At 44.3% G+C, this 21,750-nt stretch overlaps 1 protein-coding gene across 1 annotated transcript in view; it reads left to right on the top strand.

Moving 5' to 3' along the window:
* GPC4 (glypican 4) overlaps nt 1–20,847 on the top strand; it is a 67,231-nt gene extending 46,384 nt beyond the window's left edge. The window contains exons 4-9 of the mRNA XM_056491237.1: nt 8,538–8,703; nt 14,356–14,486; nt 14,679–14,825; nt 15,208–15,344; nt 17,471–17,646; nt 18,437–20,847. Of these exons, the coding sequence (XP_056347212.1) occupies nt 8,538–8,703; nt 14,356–14,486; nt 14,679–14,825; nt 15,208–15,344; nt 17,471–17,646; nt 18,437–18,645 (966 nt within the window). The 3' untranslated portion in view covers nt 18,646–20,847. The remainder of the gene's footprint in view (nt 1–8,537; nt 8,704–14,355; nt 14,487–14,678; nt 14,826–15,207; nt 15,345–17,470; nt 17,647–18,436) is intronic.
* Nucleotides 20,848–21,750: the final 903 nt, after the last annotated feature.

The raw sequence follows: 21,750 nt of genomic DNA, 5'->3' as shown, positions 1-21,750 counted from the left end.
TCCCTTTTGAAGATCCTTGAGTGTAGAGTTGCCTTCAACCCTAGAATTAATTGCTGGAGTGTGGAAAGCTACCCAGAGTCCCATGCAGCTGCAAAAATAGCTCACGTGCTGTGGACAATCACAGTTGCTCTACTTTCCACTTCAGTTTCACAAGTTGCACTGGAATTTCTACAATGGATTGACTTTTCCAAGCAGTAAGAAAAGTCCCTGCTGTTGAATACCTAAGCTTTAGTTGCAGCAGTAGAAGGAATAATAATATTTTCTGTAGTGTTTTAATCTCATTCAGTGGGAATCTAGCATCATGTTTCTGCAAGACACAATGGGAAATCCTAGATGTGAGTTTAAAAGCTGATGTTTTTATGCCTGCTGCTCTGTGGTTGTGTTTTGGGGCTTCCCACATTACATATAGATTAGCCTGGCTTTGCTGAGCTCTATGTAATGACTCCATTGACTTTTCTTCCTTATTATTTTTACTCAGGAGTTGTAGTGGAATGACTGCTTATACCAGGGATTAACTTGGGGGATAAATCTTCATTCTTCTTTATGAAAAAAATGTCCAAAGCAATGCAAATTAGTTTTAATGTGCTTTGTGGCAGTAAGTTAAAAATGTTTAATTGAAAATCTTCAGGAGGAGAAGTACAAACTACTGCAAGGCCCAGCTGTGTACTTTCCTGGGATACTATCAGGAGAGCAAAGAGCACTCTACAGTGCAACAGCCTTGATGGCTTTTTAATGATCCTAGGTGTTTTTACATCTTCACTAGGGAGTTGCATTTAGAAGGATATTGTTCTTGTGCGAGTTTGGGAATAAAGGGGTAAAAGAAGAGAGAATACTGAAAAGCTGCAAGTACACTTGATTTCTGAGCCAGAGTGCTAGAAAATAACTATAAATTCAGCCTTGAATGGATCAAAAGCTCTACCACTGTGCTGAAATATGCAACAGAGAGAAAGCTGTATGGTTTTGAGAGAAAGCACAGACGTTTTTCAAACTGTCTAAACCTCACAATTTCAATGCTTAAGTCTTCATCCCTCAAATGCCCTTCTTTGGACCCAAAAAGTACAATATTTTCTAGATGTGTTCTGAACAGCAGATGTGTGCAGGATGCTATTCTTGTCTGTTAGAGATGTGCCCTGCCTCTGAGGCTGGCTGCAAGGGGCTGGGGGCCTCCAGTGCTTCTCTCTGTCCTGTGCTGGTGCTGGGTGCTTTCTCCCTGACCTTCCTGCCCCTGCCTTCAGGAGATGCAGATCTGCCTGTCTCCTAATCACTCTGCTGCTACTAAGCCCTGGACAAGCCCTGAAGTCAGCCGGGATAAATTGCTGCCAGCAGTCACATTTCCTGCCCTGGAAAAAAGGACTGGAAAAGGGCTGGAAAAGTTGTGGAAAAAAGGAGCAGATACAAGCCAGAGCCATGAGTGACTGAAGAAGATGAGAATCTGCAGCTGGGCAGTTGTCAGGCTGCTGAGATGTTCCCACAATTTGAGTGTCATTAAACCCACAGCCTGGTTGAGGGTTATGGCACCTTTGAGGGCAAAGTGCACTGGGGCTTGTAGGGTGCAGGTCAGCTACAGGTATGGGGGGTAAGAAGTGAAATCAAGGTCTAGGCTCCCTGGCAGCCTTTTGTAGGTCAGGAGGAGCTGGGAGGGGATGTCTGGCTGGAGGTGAGCAGCAGAGGCACATGAAGGCTGAAGCATGTAGCATTGAATCCTTGTGTCTGTGTCACCATCTCTCTGCAGACCAGGATGTGTGAGAGTGACCTCCTGCACTTGGCAGTGGTGGTGAGAGGAAATATGTACTGAAGAACTGTGTTGTTTTGGGGTTTTTTTACCACTTTTCCTTCTTGCCCTTGTGTCCTATAATTTGAGGCAGAACTTCTGGGAGATCAGGAAGCTCTCAAATCACCTCCTCAACATGCATTCATGTGCAGAAAGCCACATGAGATGTAACTGCCACCAAAGCATCTGGGCTGCTGGAAAGGATCTTCCAGCCTATCAGTGGGTACCCTGAGAAAGGCAGCAGTTTGAAAGATGCATGCAAGAAATGGTGTTTAGTTTAGAAGCACAGTTCTGAGCTGTATGAAATAATGTGGTTTCACATGAGGATTATACCTACTTCCTCATCTACTGTCCTCTGGTGACATCAGCAACCAAGAGGAGGCTGCTGGAGATGTTCCCAGTGGGTGGAGGAGGTTTCTTTGTATTGGTATTTCTGCCCTTATGAAGTCTAATCGTAGCAGCCAAGAGGGACTTTCTTCAAACTATTTATGAAGAGAATTGCAGAAGGGGACAGGTGATTGCCTTCCCACAGGTGCTCAAAGCTGGAGTGGGAGCCCAGTGGCTTTTTACCCCTTTTGCTTTGAGCTGTCTCATCTTGAATGAGGCACCTGTGGAGCACAGCTTGAGCTGTTGGTTAACCTGCTGGTCTGCATGAGCAGCCTGAACCTGTGGCTTGTGTCATTTCTGGCATGGGTGCTGAATGTGGAACAGCCATTGGCTTAGGAGAAGCAGTGATGAAAATAATAAAACAATGAATGAATAAGAATTAAGGCTTGTGTCATCACAGATAGTAGGGCACCAAGATCTGGTTTTGGTAAAAGTTGTGCCCCTTGTAATTACCATTTGAAGATCTAAAAGTTTAGTCACAGATCTGACTTCCCTCTGTGCAGTTTTTGCCCTTGGTTTGACTTATGGGGAATGTGCTTGTAATCCTCTTTCAGAAAGAATTTCATGTTCCTACATCTAAAGGCTGCAATATCTTGCTCGGGCAAGAGCCAGCCTTGCCAGGGAAGTGACAGAAATGGAATATGTTGCTTGCATGCATTGGGAAGGGACAGGGGGGCAGCACTTCTGCTATGTGGGTTACTAAGAAACAGCCAGAGGAGCTAAGGAGCCCTTTGAGAGTGAAGCAGAGGGACCTCCAAAGGGGCTGTGCTGTCCAGCCAGCAGGTTCCAAGCCACGAGGCCAGACCAAGGGGCTGCCCTGCACAAGGACATTTCCTTCCACATACCAGGGGCAAACATCAATGCAGAAAACAATACCAAGCACTTCTCCACATCAAAGATGACCCTGAGAAGACCTGCCAAGAATGTGGCTGCATCTGCCTCAGTTGCAGCCATCTGAGGGCCTGTGCTAGGCCCTCAAAGCACGCTGGAGCTGCAGTCAGCTCACATTTAGGGCTGGGAGCCATGGATAGGACTGTGGATTTGGAGCCAATGGTGTCATGCAGGAGTACTTGAGTCCACTGGCATGGATTTAGCTTTTTCTTTCTCTGCCCTGCACTGTGATTTGGCTGCTAATTTTGAAAACAATGTGAGGGATAATTTAGGATGGTTTTGGTTGTAGATGCCCAGATAAATGTCCCTGCTGCTTTGCTCATTAAATCAAACAGAACTCTCCTCATGACCCTTGGTGTCTGAAGCAGGGAGAGGTTTGTTCCTACAGAAAACAAGCTTGGTGTGAAAGGCCCTTTGGTCCCCAGGGCACCATGGGCAGGAATGCTGAGCCTGGCACCACTGTGTGAGTGTTCAGAGGGAGAAGCATCCCCCTGGCTGGCACCTGAGCTCCCCCATGCCCTTTGTGGCCTGGGGCTGCTGTTGGGGAAGACAAGCATGGGAATTTTAAGACTGAGCAGCTCCAGTGCCTGGGGTGTGATTCTCAGGAGCTCTGCTTTTCCTCTCAGCACTGTCACCTCTGGAGTGGGGGGAGCACACTGTAAGTAGGGAATTGAGCATAAATATCCTCTTGAACTTTTCCTTGCACGAGATAACGCTGCAGCAGACACGCCGTGGGTAGCAAGTGTTGAGACACAGTCATGCAGTTCCCAAAATCACTCCTAAATGTGTTCCCTTATGCAAGACCTCAGAGGCCCAAATCTGTGGTTGAACCAGATGCTGTCTAAATTATTAATGTTCTAGCACCAGGCCAGCAAAATTGCTTAAATACGTAATTAATTCCAAAACACTTTCTTTGGAATATTTGGGGTGGGGAAGCAAACCAGGAGCCTCCCAAGTGATGTTCTGCCTCACATGAGCTGAACGTCAGGACCAGCATGTGCCAAGATGATGGTCTTGCACAACACCAGGAGAAGGAAAAAATGATGCAAGTAGGGTTGTGTTGGTCCCAAAAATCAATGATAACTCACTTGTCTAAGATGACTGCTCACCTAGAGCATCTCACAGGCAGCTACAGAGTGTTTTTGAAATTATCTTTCAAGTTACTCCTTCAGTTTTTTAGCCAGTACTGTCATCATTCTTTTTTCTTTTTCTTTGCAAAGAAAACAGTATGAAACAAAAGTAATTTCACTACATTTGTTTTCAAATTGTTGAATTTTTATGTTTTCTGGCAGCTGTGCTGCTGGCATGACAACGCTGTTGTTGTGCAAGCATGGAAAATAAGAAAGCCTGAGTTATCAGTGTTATTATAAATAGTTATTAAAGCTGACAGGATTTTAAATGTTATTATTAACATTCTTAATGTTAACTTGAGGGTAGAATGAGAGAATGTAATGTTGCTTTGGCTGTCTGACAGCTGGTGAGAGCTCCCTATACAGGACTGTCCATGGTTGGAGCTCTATTCCTTGCCTTGAGAAGGAGATGAAAAAGAATCTGGTTGCTTCTCTGAACTTTATCTGCCTGCACAGATCAGTTTATCTTGAGTTTTGGTGGTTTTGTGGTAGCCTGGGAATAAGGCATTTGACTTCATAGGTGTGTGCTTTAGTGGTGATGTTTCTACCAGAGGAATGCATCCAGCTGAAATTGCCAGCAAGTTGGAAAAGGCTGGGGGTGTAACAGTTTCTCTCATGTGAAACTCTGAAATGGGATAGGTATGACAAGGTACCAAGAAAAACCAGATTTTATTATGCCAAGAGGATGTCATTTTTACAGGAACGTGATTTTACCTGCACCAGTCAATAAAAGTTGGGACATTACCCCAACAAATGTCATAGGAAATGTTTGCATTAAGCCCTGAGTTGTTTGCTTTTCACTTAATTTTTGTGAATTGTGTGCAAATCTGTATTTTTAAGGAGCAAGTTCGATATGAAGATTGGTGCCAAAACACATCTGTTAGCAGCTTTTAATCTTCACGTTTGACAAAGCGTATAGATATGGACAAATGGTAATTTACATGATGAAACCACAGGGTGATGGATTGCTGCAGTGGCGTGGAACACCATGGAAAGGAAATAAATTTCACAAGATAAAAGGAAGGGACTGGAGTGCATTTACTTCTGTCAGAAGCTTTTACAGGCTATGGGCACTGCAGCTACTACTACCTGAGCTCAAATCTACCAGAGTAAATCCCCTCCAGCAAATAAAGCTTTCTTTGGTACTCTGCTTTATTAGAAAGGAGATTACTTGGTTTTGAGGGTCATTCTAGAGTACAGTTTGAATGAACTTGAGTTGCTTTCCAAGATAAACACAACCCCAGAACAAAGCATATCTGGGTTTACTGTTACATACAATGGCGTTTTAAGAGCTTGCACCTGGCGTGGCAGGGCCAACATTAAAAGCTTGTGAAGAATTGCCAATGCAACATATGGCACACCCCACTGACAGAGCCAGAGCTGGTCTGCACGGGGTACGAGCCCGTGCCAGGGGTTAAAGTTCTCATTGCACTGATACTCAGCAGTTAAGCATTTATCACTGTTGTAACAAGGTGTAGTTGCTCACAGTCTTCCCTAAAACTCTCTCTTAGAGCAATCTCTGATTGTGCCTTCCTGTTGCTTTTTGACACCATAAAATGCCACTTCTAGACTGATGAATTTGCTCTTTGTCTTCCCCTTTACCTGCAATTGTATTGCACACTAGCAGCTTCCCTGTGGATTACATCCATCACTAGCAGGGAATCACTGCAGGCTGGGGTTTGTCTTTTCCATCACCCCTTTGTGATCCCCCTCTGCTCAGCTCTGTGCAGGACTCAAATCTGTGTGGAGGAGGAAGTGAAACTTCTCTCCCTTTTAAAACCGTCCCATGTCTTTGCTCAAGGTCTGATCCAAGTGACCATTGCATATTGCCTGCTGTGGAATGTAGGAAGGCAGCTTCAGTTTCCCCTGCATCTGCTGGGATTCATAAACTCCAGCCCCTATGGAATATCAAAGGATGCTGCAGGGCTGCAGCCGCTCAGGCTCATGGGGCGAGGTGGAACCTAAGATGGGAAGGGGCCTCCTGGCTCACAGCTCTGCAGGGGTTTTTGAAGCCTGCTGCCGTGCAATCCCTTTCAGAAAGCTGCAGCTTTCTGCAGTAGGGTTGGGAAATCCTCCTGCTCCTCATTCCACTTCAAACTGCTCTAGCACCTGGCTTGTGCTATCAACATTTTCCTAATTTTTCTTCCTGAGGAGGATGCAGAGCACTCCTTTGAGGGCTAACAGTGCTAGAATGGCCAGGATCAACTGATAAGCCTCTGGACCTAGCATGGAGGTCCTGTCACCTACCACTGAGTGACACAGGAAGGGATTTTTATCAGAGAAACAGCTAAACTACTAAACCTGAGCATCCTTCAGAGCTCTTTCTCTGGGTGCGAGATGTTATTTAGTTCCCCCTGCCCCTTTTTTGTTGTGAAAGAGCTGCACCATCTGGATAGCAGATGATACCTTTACATTTGTCTGTTTCCAGTTTTCCAACTATAAATCATCTGATTTAGCTGGTTTCTGTTGCTTGAGCTCTTAGTATTTGATCCAGCTCTCCTTTAAAGCCATGCTGTCCCAATAGGGAGCCTTCTGCTGGGGCTCCTGCTCCCACTGTGCCTTCCAAATATATATATAATATAAAATGTGTATATGCTCTGGAGCATCTGAATCAGATTCCACAGCCGCCACAAACAGCTTTCTACATGGATTCTCCTTTTCCTCAGCCAGACAGGCTCTTTGTGGACAAAAGAAGGGTAAAGTGCTGTCTTATGAACACTGCTGGCCAGCCAAAATCCAGCACTGAGCTACATCAGCTGCAGAAAATTGTCCTGTCTCTCTAACCAGTACACTTGCCTGCTGAAGAGAGACCATGGTGTTTCTGGAGTTGTCAGGAACACAGCAGATCTTTATCTGTCATCTCTTCCCATAAGAAAAGAGGATTTAAAAATTTGCTGATGTTATTAACAAAACCAGTCTGATTATGTAATCCTTTTTCTTTTCTGGTTTGTTTTTGTTAAAATCTGTGTTCTCCTAGTTTCATGGGTTGTCAACAAGTTTTTGCTCCAGAATATTAGGCTTAGTCCTCGCACTGAGATGGGCAAGAGTGAGGTCCTCAGCATATGTGTGGTACCAGATCGTCCTTGTGTACATTCAACTTCACTTAGTCCTGTTGTCCTCTCTGCCCTGAAGTCAGTTCCCAGACTTCCAGCAGGTGACATGTGAAGGCCATCCACATCTCTGGCTGTTTGTGTTGAGGGACTTTGCACTTTCTCAGGGATGTTGTGTGTCTCCTCCAGCACAGTCTTAGATCACAGCTTCTTTAGAGCACTTCCCTAAATGCCTTACAAGGAGTCTCAGGTGAATTGTTTAAAACACCAGGCACCACTTCAGTTTTGTCAGTGTATTTCTGATTGCATCTTAATTTTCTATTTTCATGTGTGACTAATTAACACTTAAACTTGCTCTTGAGGGAGCTTCTCTGTTCAACGCTTCAGATGGACCCACCATGTGGTCGGGATGGAGCTAATGCTGCTTGGACTGGCTGGATAGAAATGGTTTCAATGAATGTTTTGAAGCTGGGCCAGAGGGTGAATCAAACATGAATGACCATGAGTCACTTTGGAAAACAGCCCTGTTGAGGGCTCAGGGGTGACGTGCCTGCTGCAGACAGCTCCACTCGCACGCCCAGCGGCTGCACAGTGGCTTCGAGGGTCCTCCCAGCTTGACCTCACTGCAGGGTTGTAGCTGCCACCTCCTTTGGGTGTGGGGAATGGTGTTACTGAGCGGGATGAGTGCTGAGTATAAATGAACCCGGGTATCTGTCATGTAAATGGTGTGTTGAGGGACTTGAATGTGATATAAAGGAGCTGGTCTCTGTGCTGGAGAGCCCTGCTGGGCGATTGTCCAGGAAGAGCCACGGCCCCGCCGAGGAGGAGGGCAGACATCCCATCTTGACATTGCAATTTTCCTGAAAAATCCCAGCATCTTTATCTTCCTCATGTGTTTGCAGCAGGGCTCAGAGAGTGCAGCACTGTGTGATATCTTTTGACTTGGATGCATTTTACTGCCTTCAGTGAGCTTGAGTGCTCCTGTCCCCTTGGGGTGCCTGTCCTTGCAGCCCTGGGGGGGTGGTCCCACATCATACAGGGTGCACTGCATGGTGCAAATAATGTTTTGCAGTGATGGGGGCTGTCTGTGCCCCCTGGAGTGGCAGATACACCCAGGCGAGCCAGACCCCTTCCTCTGTTCCCCAGATCTCTGGACCGCATAAGCAGGGACCAGACAGCGATGGCTGACTGCTCTGCATCTCTTGTGCACATCTCTGTCCCATGCACCTTGGGGTATTTGTGTGGGGTTTTTGCCTTTAGTGACTGAGGGCTAATTTTCTTGTCCTCTTGTCTTGTTCTCTGGTAAAGGTGAACCCCACGCCGCAGGGTACGCGGGCGCTGCTGAAGATGATGTACTGCCCCCACTGCCGAGGTCTGGTGTCAGTGAAGCCCTGCTACAACTACTGCTTTAATGTCATGAGAGGCTGCTTGGCCAACCAAGGGGACTTGGATGCTGAGTGGAACATCTTTATGGGTAAGGCAACATGGGTTAAAACTGCATTTAAGTGTGCACTGATACTGTGTCCCTCACCTGAATAGCATTGTGAGTGGCTGTGCTGAGCTGTAGCAGGTTTTTCAGGTATCTGTGATGGGTATCTTTTTCTTCCACACCTCTGTGTACAGCACACCTTTTGCCACTCACATTAACCTCTAAAAAAATGCTGACTTTTGTTGCAGCAAGCTTTAGGAGGATGGAGGTGGCATGGGCTTGTGGGCTTGGAATGTTTCTTCTTGCTGGACCAAGCATGTGTGCAAGCTGGTTTTTCTATTCAACTTATGCCTTGTTGTCACCATACAGCTGTCCTTCCTGAAGTTAGTTTTCTCCTTCAGCAGCCTGGGAGTCTCCTTGCCAGCCATGAAGAGCTTTGGAAAAAGCTGTAGGCCTGGATTTTACACTAAAAAATTGAATAGGACATGTCTGAATCTGTTTTTAAACAGCTCATTTGGTGCTTGGCCACCATCCTTTTTGCAATGTCAGCACGTCTTGTGGGACACTGTGCGAGTGCTTTTACCATCCTCTTCCTCTTCTTTGTTATTTCTGTTCTGTGCTTTTACACAGTATCATTCAACACATAAAATTTTGACCGAAATGTTAAATTCTACCTTGGGTCAAGGCTCATCAGAATTGACAGTGCATCATATTTTGGGGCACAGGCAATAGATAATGTTAAATGTTTTCATTTGTCTGCCTTTCCAGGAGGTTTGATTTATCTGTGATCAAGCATCCTTTGGGAGCAGTCACTTTACTCTGGTTAATGTGTGATGAAGTGCACATGTAAAGTATCTGCTGCTACTGAAAAAGTTGTGGTACTCTTCCCATTCCACTCATGGAAAAAAAAAGATTGTTAGAAAGAAAAGATTTCTTTTTCACTAAGTTGCAAGATTTTTAAAAAAATGAAACTTTTGCTAGCTGACATTTCAGGCTACATTTATGTCTTAGAACTTGCTTTCCTGTGTTTTGTGCACTGGATTTTCACTTGGCTGCCCATGCCAAGTGGTGTTATTTTCAGAAGGCATTTTTTTGTGTATATATTCCATATAGGGAGCTAAATGTGACACTAAGTTGGGTTTCCAAGTCATTCTCTGGGAGGCTGACACCCCACCCCCCAGTCCTCACAGCCGTCTTTCTCATGAGAATATTAAGTATTTCAACTACAATTGTTGCTGAAATAGCTCAAAGCCAGGAGACTTGCAAACATCTAGTCCAAGTAGAAAAGAAGAATCCCATGAAAGGGAAGGGCATAATGCCAGAAAACAGACAAAAGCACAAGCAGCTAATTGCTGTAGGTGGTATGCAGCTAAAAACGAACCTCGGGGGAAGCCGGCGAGCCCTGTCACACGAGACTGATCAGGGACTGCCTGCAATAATTAAGATTATTAAACAAGACAAAATAAATACATGTGATTCCAGGTTGGAAGCAAAGCTTTCTTCTTGCAGTGCTTCCTCCCCAAAGGGCTTCTTGCCCACTCATTACTTAAGTATGGTATTAAGCTTCATTACATTTATTGGCAGTATTTGCTTGGTTCTTGCACTCTGGGTTATGGTTGCAGTGGAGTACAGATACAGAAAACTTAAGTTGTGCTTTCTTTAGAAAATTTAATAAGGGAACAGGTGCTGGTTATGTTCCAGACTTTGGTTTCTCTCTCAGTTTGCCACTTGAGACAAATTAAATTAAGTATATCTGGTGTTTAGGGTAGGGCATATGCCACAAATATCTTGTGTGTGTCTTTAAAGGTTTAAATAATTAAAGAAATAACACCCCAAAAAATTCCCTCCAAACCACCTCACAAAATCCCAAAAACCCACCTCCATGGTCTCAATGAGATTTTTGCATTGTGGATTTAAGTGCCAAGTTATGGCAATGATTTATTACGAGTCAAAAGCAGATTTTGAACCTATGAAATCAATTTAAAAATAATTAAATCAGAGAACTTGTAGCAAGTGCTGCAAGTCTGTATGAATGTGGGTGCATGTGAAATACGGTCTGTAAGTAAGTCAATTATGTAAAGCTGGGATGTAAAGTTTGTAGGTTTTTTGAGACAAGAAGACTTTGTAATTCCTTATTTCTCCAAAGTACCATTTAAAGCTGAGGAGTATGAAATAATGACCGAATTGTAGTCTTTTCTCCCCTTTAACTATCTAAATTATTTCTCCCTCTATTCCTGACACAATTGTACACCAATTAGACAGGGGTATACTTTGTTTCAAACAGGCTGTTGGGGGGTTGGAGCTTTCCTGAATGAACAGTGTTAATCTCCAGTGCCTTTTCATGATTTTTTTTTTCTCCACAAAGGTTTACTCTGCTCAAAGATGTCGAATTCAAGCTCCATATACATATCTGGAGTACTACTTTGTGTGCAAAGAATTTTTTTCCCCAGCTAAAAAAAAAAAAAGATTGTTGTTAATGAATGGTCAAGGTCTTCCCCCTCCTTCCTTCCCCTTTTAAATCAGATCTTGGGGTTAAGACTGAAAACTGCCTTTTGTTCTTCAAGTCAGACAGTGAGGCTGAAGATGTGGGTTTCTGATTATTGGTGGCACAATGAGGAAGAATTGCTTTCCTTCATGAGAGCGAGGTGCTTTGTTGCCAAGGATTGTCTCAATGCCAGTAGCAAGGACAAATGTATGCAAGAGGAAAAGGGTCTTTAAGGGATGGTGCTAGATGCTGTGTCTTGGTTGGTTTTTTTTTTTTTTTTTCACCTAAATCCACTTCTACCTCCCCATCACAGGGAGGAGAGACAGTCATTGTCATGCTGTGTGTTTGTAATACATGGCCTGTGTACATTTTTCATGCTGACAAGAAATAGGAGTTTTTTGTGAAGCAAAGCTGGGCCACCTCACCATGGCTTATAAATATCATCACTTTGCAGAAGAGCTGAGGCAAATAATTGTTATTTGTAATCAACTCCTCTCTCCTCCCCATAATGGAGAATGTTCCTGGGAGATGAGTTGCTCAGAAGGTTGGCTGCTGGAGCTGGAGCCTCTGAACCCCAGCCAGCCTTAGCAAGGTCAGACGGGGCTGCCAGAGGGACCCACTGCTGGCCACCTCTGCTCTGGGGACACCAGCCAGCTCCTGCAGGGAGCTAAAACTTTGCAGGATGCCTCCAAAATCAAAACTGTGGGTGAGGCAGAGCCCCCCCACCCTCAGCCCTTGCTCCTCCCCACCCCTTTCTAATGGAAGTTTATGAAGTTTATTTCATTCAGCATTCCTTGCCAGTATCAATCCCAACTCCAATTACTACTCTCCTTATCTTTTCTGGCCAGCTTTGGCAGCTCTGCTGGAGGCCGAATGCATTTTCTCTCTGGGCAGTCAAAGCAGAGGCTGCATTCCTGGGCTGTGATACATGGAACGCCATGGCACCCCTGCTAACAAAGGGCCCAATTCGCTCTACATTCCCATGGTCTTGTGGATGGCCTGCCCGGCTCAAAGTTTACAAAGATGCCAAACAGCCAGAAGAATTGGGGTTTATGTTTCCTTTCAGTCTTTCACAAACACTTTATTGATCTGTGGCCTTTCCTGGCCACTCAGAGAATTAAGTACTTACAAAATTGAATGATTTTTCTTTTTTTTGTAAAAAAAAAAAAAACAAACCAAAACAAAACAAAAAAACCTGTGCATTTGGTGTGTTTTATTATCTGTCTGTTCATAATATTTTTATTTGAACTGAGCAGCTTCCTGCACGCTGCACCGGGATGTTCTTTATGCGCGTGAAAAACCCCAAAAGCTTTGACAATGATGAACACATTTAAGTTGTGCTCCACTTGTTTACAAAAGTCTCCATTTGGTAGCACATCAAAAGCATTTTTCTCTCCTCCGGCACAATGGTATATTCATGCTAGCAGTCATTACTCAGAGATTTGAAGCATCACTTTATTGGAGCCCACCACAATACAGTCTAAGACTCTTTGTTTCATTTGTTATTACCGTCTCCTTTTTTTTTTTTTTCCCTTTTTTTTTAAATGCATTTAGTTCAGACCTGTTTGTAGTCCCTGATGGTGAAATTCCAGCCATGCCCTGCAACAGCCCTGTCACTGATGCTGGTGGTGTGTGCCTGCAGAGTGAGGGCCTTTACTGGGGCCTCCAGCTCCTCCAGAGCTCACTCCCTAAACACCCTCACCTTGGTGGAGCTGAGTGGGTGAGAGGGGGTTAATTGAATGATAGCCCTTTAACTAACACCCAGCAAATCTTTAGAATATTGAATTTTCTTTAAAAAGTGGATTTAGAGACTAGGAAGGCATCTGCGATTCATGTTGGGGGTTATGGTGTTGGATTATTATTATAATTGTTGTGTTTTGTTGTTAATAATAATAATAATAATAATAATAATAATAATAATAATAATAATAACTTTACATACTCAAATAGCTCAGTCGTATATTTTTCATCATTTGTGTTTTTTTTAATGTAGTTTATTTAACAGGACTTGGGCACTAAGGCAGAGTTATTACTAAATTTTTCAGTAGGAAGAGTTTCTTTATAGGGCTTTAACACATAGCCAGAGCCCACAGAAGTTTTCTGTTTGTGCAAAGTACCTTCTGCACTTAGGAGGGGAATGAATGTCATGAGAAAGATTAATAGACTGAGTGTGAAACACCCATTTCTTGTTAATGGAAGGGACCAGGCATATCTTAGGAGCAGGGAGGAGCTCCTTGGGGCCAGAGGGGCTATTCTGTCCTCATCACTCAGGCTAGGAAAAATTGAAGAATTACATGCAACTGGAAAAAGATGAGTTTGTGGCAGAGCATCACAAAGTGGTGCAGGAGGGGAGACCAGCATATGCTGTGGGGTTGAGGGACCACAGTGAAAGCTAACAGTGAATTAAGGTTGTGATGGGTGAGAAGAGGCAAGAGCTTAGTGCCAGGTGTATTCCTGGAGGTAGGGGAGAACCAGGGAGAAGGCTTAAATGCAGTGCAGGGTGAAAGCCTTAATGCCAGTAATAATTTCCCAAAGGAAGTAGTGCTGTGTTTAATGATGCATTTGATGAGGACGTGCATGTCAGCACAGGAGGAGCGACCCAGTGTTGGCTGAGAGACTTTGCATCTCCCCTTGCTTAGAGGTGTGCCAAATACATCATGAGTGCACATTCACCCTGCTCTCACACAGACTCCCTCCCTCGTGCAGATTGCCCATCTAATGCCAGGAGTTGCAATCCCTTGGCTTCCCCAGGCAGGAAAAAGCCTGTAGCTGTCCATAAGGGAAAGATGGTATCAAGGATTGTCTTGGACTCCTGCACGTTGGTGCCTTGTGCTCAAGACCAGCATGAGGAAGCTGATGGCTTTGAAAACAGTCTTGAAAAACAAATGACACAAGGCAACCTTTAATAAATGAGTATGGAAAGGAGAGTGTTAGTAATGCTTGTTCTGATGGGAGGAGCAGATTACAGGCTGCTGTTGGCAGGCTGTGATGGCTTTTGATGTCCATGAGCCTGTGGTTTGGTGCTGGCAGCCTCCAAGTGCCTGGTGAAGGTGTAGGCTCTGGGAACTGAGCAAAATGTTTCCTGGAGATGTGTGCTGGTTAGAGGTGACACTGCAGTGGTTAATGTCCCTGTGCTCAAACTGTTATCCTTCTTAACTGTTATTCCTGAAGCTCCTCCACTAAAAACCTTCATTTTTCTCTCTGTGTGTTAGATTCGATGCTGCTGGTAGCAGAGAGGCTAGAGGGACCTTTCAACATTGAGTCTGTCATGGACCCCATTGATGTGAAAATTTCAGATGCAATCATGAACATGCAGGAGAACAGCATGCAGGTGTCTCAGAAGGTAAATGGGCCAAGAGGACACTTGGGATTTTTTTTTATTTAATGTGTTTTATTTCCCTATTCTTGTCAATATTTTTTTCTTGAATGCCCTTTCAAGTATATGCAAAGCTAATGTAGTACTTTGGGCAGGAGCCTGGAAAAGGGAGGTTCATGTGACCTCTTATTTCATATTATCCTTTCCCTCTCTCACTAGGTTTTCCAGGGATGTGGCCAGCCAAAAACACTCGCCCAAGGCCGGGCTGCTCGCTCTGTGTCTGAAGGTGGGTTCAGCGCTCGTTTCAGACCCTACAACCCCGAGGAGCGACCAACAACAGCTGCTGGCACGAGCTTGGACCGGCTGGTGAGTGCTCCTGCTGCTGCCACACTCGGCCACCACACTGTATAACTTACCTTTTTTAATTGATAGGCTTTCTTAATATTCCTTGGCTGTCTTAAAACTCTCTAAGGGGTGTAATCTGCCCATAGCTCTAGACATTAATTACCTCAGCGCTTCCATGTCAGAGAAGTGCCTATGTTAAAAGCTTGGCTTGTGAATAGTATGTGTTAGAGCAGCAGTGTTTCATTTTGTATTAAAAAAGTAAATCAACCATCAAAACTCACAGCCTGAAGATCTGGCCTGTACACATCTGTTGTGATAAAAAATACCTTCCCAAGCTCACTTTTACTGAGTGTTTGGTATTCTGGATTATGTCTGGTGTTCTTTTTTTTCTTTTATTTAATAGGTTACTGATGTGAAGGAGAAGCTGAAACAAGCCAAAAAATTTTGGTCATCTCTCCCTGGCAACATTTGCAATGATGAAAAGATGTCTGTAGGCACTGTCAACGAGAATGAGTGCTGGAATGGGAGCGCCAAGAGCAGGTTTGGTGATGCTGCTGCCCCTGCTTAACCCTTTCCCTCTCACTTCCAACTTTCCCTGTGTCCTGACCCCTCTCCCTGAGCCCTTTTCTCCTACAGGAGTGATCCCAGCTCACCCCAGACAGGCTGCTGTCATTACCCCTTTTGTTTGTGTAGATGGGAGAGCTGGAATGTAACACCAAAGTGTTGTCCAAGCTCTACATGGGGGTTTCTTTTAGAGGAGGGAACAGAGTGTGGATACCCAAATAGGTCATCTCTCCTTGGACCTAAGCCCCTTACTAGTTGTTTGGGGAAGTGGGGAGATGATCTGTACAAAATCCTGTATCCCAGCCACAGAGCAGAGGTGCTTGTGTTGTCTGACAGCACTGTTGCCCCAGTGCCCCCAGTTGGTGTTTCCACCAGGAACTGGTTTCTTTGTTGAGCAGGGGCAAGGGTGATGGAGGGTGGGGACCTTCTCCACTGCTGAGGTCAGTGGCACAAGGGGGCCAGTGGTTTAATTCACATTTTTAATGGAAAAAAAAAAATTAACTCTTTTTTTTTCTTGGAAGAAATTGCCAACACATGAGTAAGCCAGGGTTTTTCTGTCATATGGTTTATGTAACTGTTTAACTTTTATTTTGGAAATGAAAGTTTCTCTTTTTTTTCTTTTTCTGTTTGCTTACTGAGGAAATAAGCACAATCCAAGATGTTCTATAAAAAAAAAATCCATTGTCTGGAGTTTTCCAGCAGTTTTTTAAAGTAATAGCAGGTTCTGCCCTTGATAGTTTTGGGCCACAGCACTAAGCCAGACCTCATAACTTTTGCACTGTTTTGTGTGTGCCTAAAACTCTGCCATATGTTGGTAGGGCAATGTTTTAGGTGTATGTGACAAGAAATGGCTCTGCCTCCTGAAATCTTGTTTATCAGCAGCTTCTAGGGGCTGTTCATAGCAGATACCTCAGTGTGTGCAGGGCACCAGTGTCGAGGGGAGAGATGGAGACTTGGCAAGGAGACAGGGCAGGCTTGATATCTTATGTGGGTTGGGCAAGATAATTTGCTTTACTATTTTCTCCATGACTCCAATAAGGTAGAAGTTTGGTAGTCTTCCACATTTTGGTATCAGACTTCTTTGAAACGCAATATTGATCACAAATAATAACAAAACTGTCACCACCAATTATCATCATCATTGTCACTCCCATTTATAGGACAGGATTTGAGCATGCTTTTCAGGGTATGCTTGCATCTCACTGCCTGCTGTCCAGGATCAATAGACTGTGCTAAAGGCTTTTCTCTCTCTTGTGATACTGATGTTGGTATCATAACTAAGAAAAGTAATGTTTTCTTCTGTTAAACTGATCTTTCTAGCAAGGCAGGTAATTGGAGGGAAGGGAATGTGTTCTATTGCTGCTGTATAAGATGACACTCCAGATACCTGTGTCAGGAGATGTATTCTGCTTGGTTTTGTTGCTCAGTCTCTCTTTTAAACCAGGAGGCTGTACATGTGTTCAGACCTGAGTATGTACACCTTCTGAAGCTGAGCATCTTGGCTCTCCCCTTTGATGTGTGGGGCTACAGGGTCTTATCTTCAGCATCACAGATGTTTCTCCTGCTGGGGTTATTAGGGAAATTGCATCTCATGTCTGTGTGGTGAGAAGCACACATTCAATACCCCAGCTTGATGGTTAAGGTGCATTACTCAAAGCCAGAATGACTCTCTTGCCTGCAACAGTTACTGTAGGTTTCTGTGGGATAACTATGGTCTGGAAGACTGTGTTCCCAAAAGTGTCACCTTGTATTGCTCTGTAGCTTGCAGTGAGCTGATTTATGCTGTTGAAAGCCATTATTAATATAAACCTCAGATCCTCCTTTTCTTTTCAAGTTGGGGAGAAAATTGTCATTCCCCTGCCCCTGTGGCACAGTGTAAATGAAAACAGTGCTTCTCTCCACACGCTGCAGAGATTGCAGGGAAGGGAGATGGGGTGAGAGGGGCTGTGTGAGGTTTGGCACGTGGAAAGATGCTGTTGGGCTCAGAATATCAGCCAGACTGAAAGCAGGGGTGGCATTGCAGAGTTCCCATGGTATCAACCTTCAGCACAGAACCCTGCCGAGCTGCAGCTCTGGTACCAGCAGCAATGGTTTCTTTCCAGGTATGACTTTGCAGTGACTGGAAATGGCTTAGCAAGTCAAGTGAATAACCCAGAGGTTGAAGTCGACATTACCAAGCCGGACATGGTGATTCGCCGGCAGATCATGGCGCTGCGGGTGATGACCAACAAGCTGAAGAATGCCTACAGTGGGAACGACGTCGACTTCATTGACATAAGTATGTTTGCTCTTGTTTGCCTTTTGCTTTTTCTTTTTTCCCTTTTCATTGGATTTCATGCTAACAGGGGGAGCTGGTTAAGCTTCAGCCGTGGTTAAGTGTGTTAGTGAAGAGGGTGGGAACTGGTCTCTGCCAGGCTGTGTGAGGAGGGTGTTCCCACAAAGCCACAGGACAGCTTGGCTTAGAGGGACCTTTAAAGGTCATCTAGTCCAACACCCCTGCAATGAGCTGGGACATCATCTACTACATCAGGCTGCTCAGAGCCCCATCCAACAGCCTGACCTCGAGTCTCTCCAGAGATGGGGAACCTGCCACTGCTCTGGGCAGCCTGTGCCACAGTGTTTCACCACCCTCATCATAAAACCATTTCTTCCTTGTATCAAACCTAAATGTACTTTCTTTTAGTTTAAAAACATTGCCCCTTGTCTTAATGCGATAATATCAGCTCTCTCAGTCTGTCCTCATAGAAAAATGTTCCAGTCTCTGAGTATTTCAGTGTCCTCTGGACTCTCTCCAGCAGATCCTTCCTATGCTGGAGGCCCCAGAGCTGGATGCAGAACTCCACATGGGGTCTCATGAGGAGAGTTAAGAGGGTGAATCCCCTCCTTTGACCTGCTGCTCACAGTGCTCTTGGTGCAGCCCAGGGTGTGGTTGGCTGCCCCCATTGCCCAGACGTGATGACAGCACTCAGAAATCACATTAACCAGGGAGCACACACTTCCCTCTCCTAAACACTTTCCCGCTGCTGTGCCGTGCAGGCAGCAGAGGACCCAGGTGTGTCTGTTTGCAGGTGAGGAGAGCAGCGGGGAGGAGAGCGGCAGCGGCTGCGAGCTCCAGCAGTGCTCCCCCGAGTTCGAGTTCAACGCCACCGAGGTCACCGGCAGCTCCAACAAGAGCGACAAGACCGTCAACACTTCTGCTGCCACCACAAGCCGTCTGTCACAAGCAGCCTTGCTCCTTAGCATTTTGTTCTTGGCCATGCAAAGACAATGGAGATAATTGTGCAGCATAGGGGGAGGGGAAAAGACTTTTATTATCAAAGGTAGAAGGCGCCTGCTTTCACTTTTATACCATCTAGAGACTTTGCTTTTTAAGTTAATGGACAACAGTGTACAGTTTTTACTATGTTGCCACTGGTTTTAAGATACTGGTTTATTTTTTTTTTCCCTTGCTATCCTGGGAATAACAGGAACGGGAAGTACCAGTCTATCCTGTTCACCAAGAGTCCATGTTAGAGGTGGATAACAAAAATGTATATACAAGCCTGTAGTTAGCTCTGCATTTGTGTCTTTATCACTTCTTTTTTTTTTTTTTTTTTTTTTTTTTTTGTCTTTTACTGTATTTCTTACGAAAACAAAAACCCCAGGGTCTTCTCTTGGCCTGTAACAAGTATATGTTTCTGAAACAAGAAATATCTGTACAGAAGCAGGTTTTATTTATCATGTTATCTTATGAGGAAAAAAAATAATTGCCCAACAAGCAGAAAATGTTTCATGTAGTTAACTTCCCATTTATCCACATTATGTTAGTTGCCTTATCTGGAGAGAAATGGAAGTCATTTGTCTTTATTATGTGGTGAAGCAGAAGGTGAAGGCAGAACTGGTCATCATGCCAAGGGCCCCGTTTGTGTAGGGCATCCATGCCAGGAGCAGGTTGTGCTTGCTTTACAGGAGGTTTGGTTAAATTGGAAGGGACTACAGAGAATTCCCATTCTGCAGACGCTGAGGAGAGTTGTCCTGTGTTCCCCGGGATCCTTGCAATTGGCTGTAACTCCTGTGGGTCAGTTCCCAACGTGCATCCCCCATGGGAATGAGGCATTAAACTTGTTCAGTTGGAAACAACTTGTTGTCTCACAGATCCAAATGCCAACATGTGTCTTGTCTGCACGTTTGTTAGGTGAATGCTGGATTGATTTTTTAACTGTTCTGGTTCTGGTTTTAAGGAATGCTCTGTGGGAGGGCAGGTGGGGAGGGGTTGGGTTTGTTTTTGCAGGAGTTTTGTTTCCTCTCTGATGGGGGCAAAAGAGAAGGAGCAGGCACTGTTGCAGGGACATGGAAGCAGGAGCTGGCAGGGCTGAAGATGCCTCTGGTCTCCTGGGAGCTGATGCCCTGCACCTGGAGCTTTTGGCACTACCCGAAACACTATCCTCTCTCTGCCTGTGCTGTTGGAGTTGGAACAATGTTGTGGTGAACAGCAACTCATGAATAAAAGAAATGTATATTTTTAAGAAAAAGAGATTAAATAATTTTTTAGAGTTTAGCAAAAGCAGCAGCGTCTTTGGGAAGACTTGAAATTACTCTGCACGTCTCTTCCTGCTTTGGGTAGCCTTTAGGTCTGGCTGGATGCCTGGATCTGGCCAGGAGAGCAATCCAGAGAGAAAAGGTTTGCTCTATTCCACCCTTGTATCATAAAGGATAAGTTTCTATTTTTATATTGAAGCATTAATTACTTGTTAGCTCAGGGTCAGCGTTATACTCGACTTTATTTTCACACCAAATTTCTGCAAAGCTATAAAGACAGTATTCTTGGCTGGTATAAATAATCCTGGAGGCTTAATTTTACTAGAAGTAGCCAGTTATTTATTAAAACATGATGTTAGTAGAGTTAGGGATATTCTGGCTAGATTATTTTTCTCTAGAAAATAAATCATGGAACCATAAAATTGAAAAAATTATAAATTTATGTGTGGGAAAAAATGGATTGTAAATAGCTAAGTTGCCTTGCGAGGAATTGGAAAATGTGCTGATACTTAGAAACTACCTCAGTTCTGAGGAATTTCCTTTCCAGCTTTGAGTGCTATTGCATTTACTTGGTAGAAGTGAATCTGGTCTCCAATATGTAGCTGAAAGAGTTATCCCTATAGACCTTGTTAGATTGTTTTTAATTTAGAGGGTTGAACTACATCCAGCTGTTTTCTTTCAGCAAAGTTCCCTAACAAAGAGAATTTCTGAATTAAATATTGCTGATGGTTTCCATGACTTTTCCTGATTTGTTTGGTTTCATGGCATTTTCTGATTGCCCTTTAATTATTTAAATGGTTCTAGCCATTTGAATTTTAATCCTGAAATAAACAAACCTTAGATGCACTACCATTGTAAATATATCGTGGTAAGGTTTGACTGGATAACCCTTCTGGCTCATACCCAGCTGGCAGGCCAGCAGAGTTAAATGGAGAAAAAAGAATAAAAAAAATAAAACTTCTTCAGAGCTCTGAGATTGGTGGAACAAAAGCCCTTATGTTCGGAGTGGCTGCCTGCTCCAACATCTCCCTTGGTGTAAGTGTTCATATGTAAGAAAGTTGCTTGTAAATTCTCCTGGTTTTGAGCCTTTCTGCTCAGAAAACAAAAGCACTTCTGAATTTATATTTATCACTTTACAACTAATGGCTCACTAATTATTATTCCTCAGTTTGGTACAAGCCACCAATGCAAAGACTTCCCGGACAGTTTTAAGCATGTCCAGTTGATGTAAATAGCACAAGAGACTGCCGGTATATAAAGGACAGATTTGTCACCTGGGGCTGCAGGAAACAAGAGTAAACATCAATGTAGGATGATCAAAAGTTCCTGCTTCTATTTTGTGTTTGTGTGTGAAGTTGGCTCTCTGACATGAGCTTGTAAACTAAACCATACGGGTAGGGATGAGACATGCTGCTCACTTCAGGGAAGGCATGTGCTCCCCTCTTTCAGATTTTTTTTTTTTTTCCACATAATCATTGCCATTATGGGCATGATTTAAAGAAAAATTCCCATATATAAAATTAATTATTAAAGTTAATAGAGCTGGTGAGTGCACTTCAAATGCAAAATGAAGCAGAAAGGTGTCCTTGGCAGCATGGGAGGTGCTGTCTCCCAAACCACTGGAATGAAAAGATCCAGCTCTTAATAGGACCTGTTTTAACAGCTCAGTGCCTGTCCTGAAATGGCTTCACAGGTGACTCGTGGAGGGGGAAAAGGAGAGCATGTAATGGGACTGTGATCAGAGTCTCTTGTTTCCTGTTGTGTTGGTGCCCCCCTCCCAAGTCAGGACTAATGGCCAGAGCAGCAAGAGGAGTCTTCCACACTCCAGGGTCCTGCTCTTCTCCTGGCTGAGCCAACCTGGATT

This window comes from Oenanthe melanoleuca, chromosome 4A (genome assembly GCF_029582105.1).
Source record: "Oenanthe melanoleuca isolate GR-GAL-2019-014 chromosome 4A, OMel1.0, whole genome shotgun sequence".
Classification (NCBI taxonomy): Eukaryota; Metazoa; Chordata; class Aves; order Passeriformes; family Muscicapidae; genus Oenanthe; species Oenanthe melanoleuca.
The sequence above is the reverse complement of the archived record's forward strand: the minus strand, read 5'-3'. Positions and strand labels throughout refer to the sequence as shown.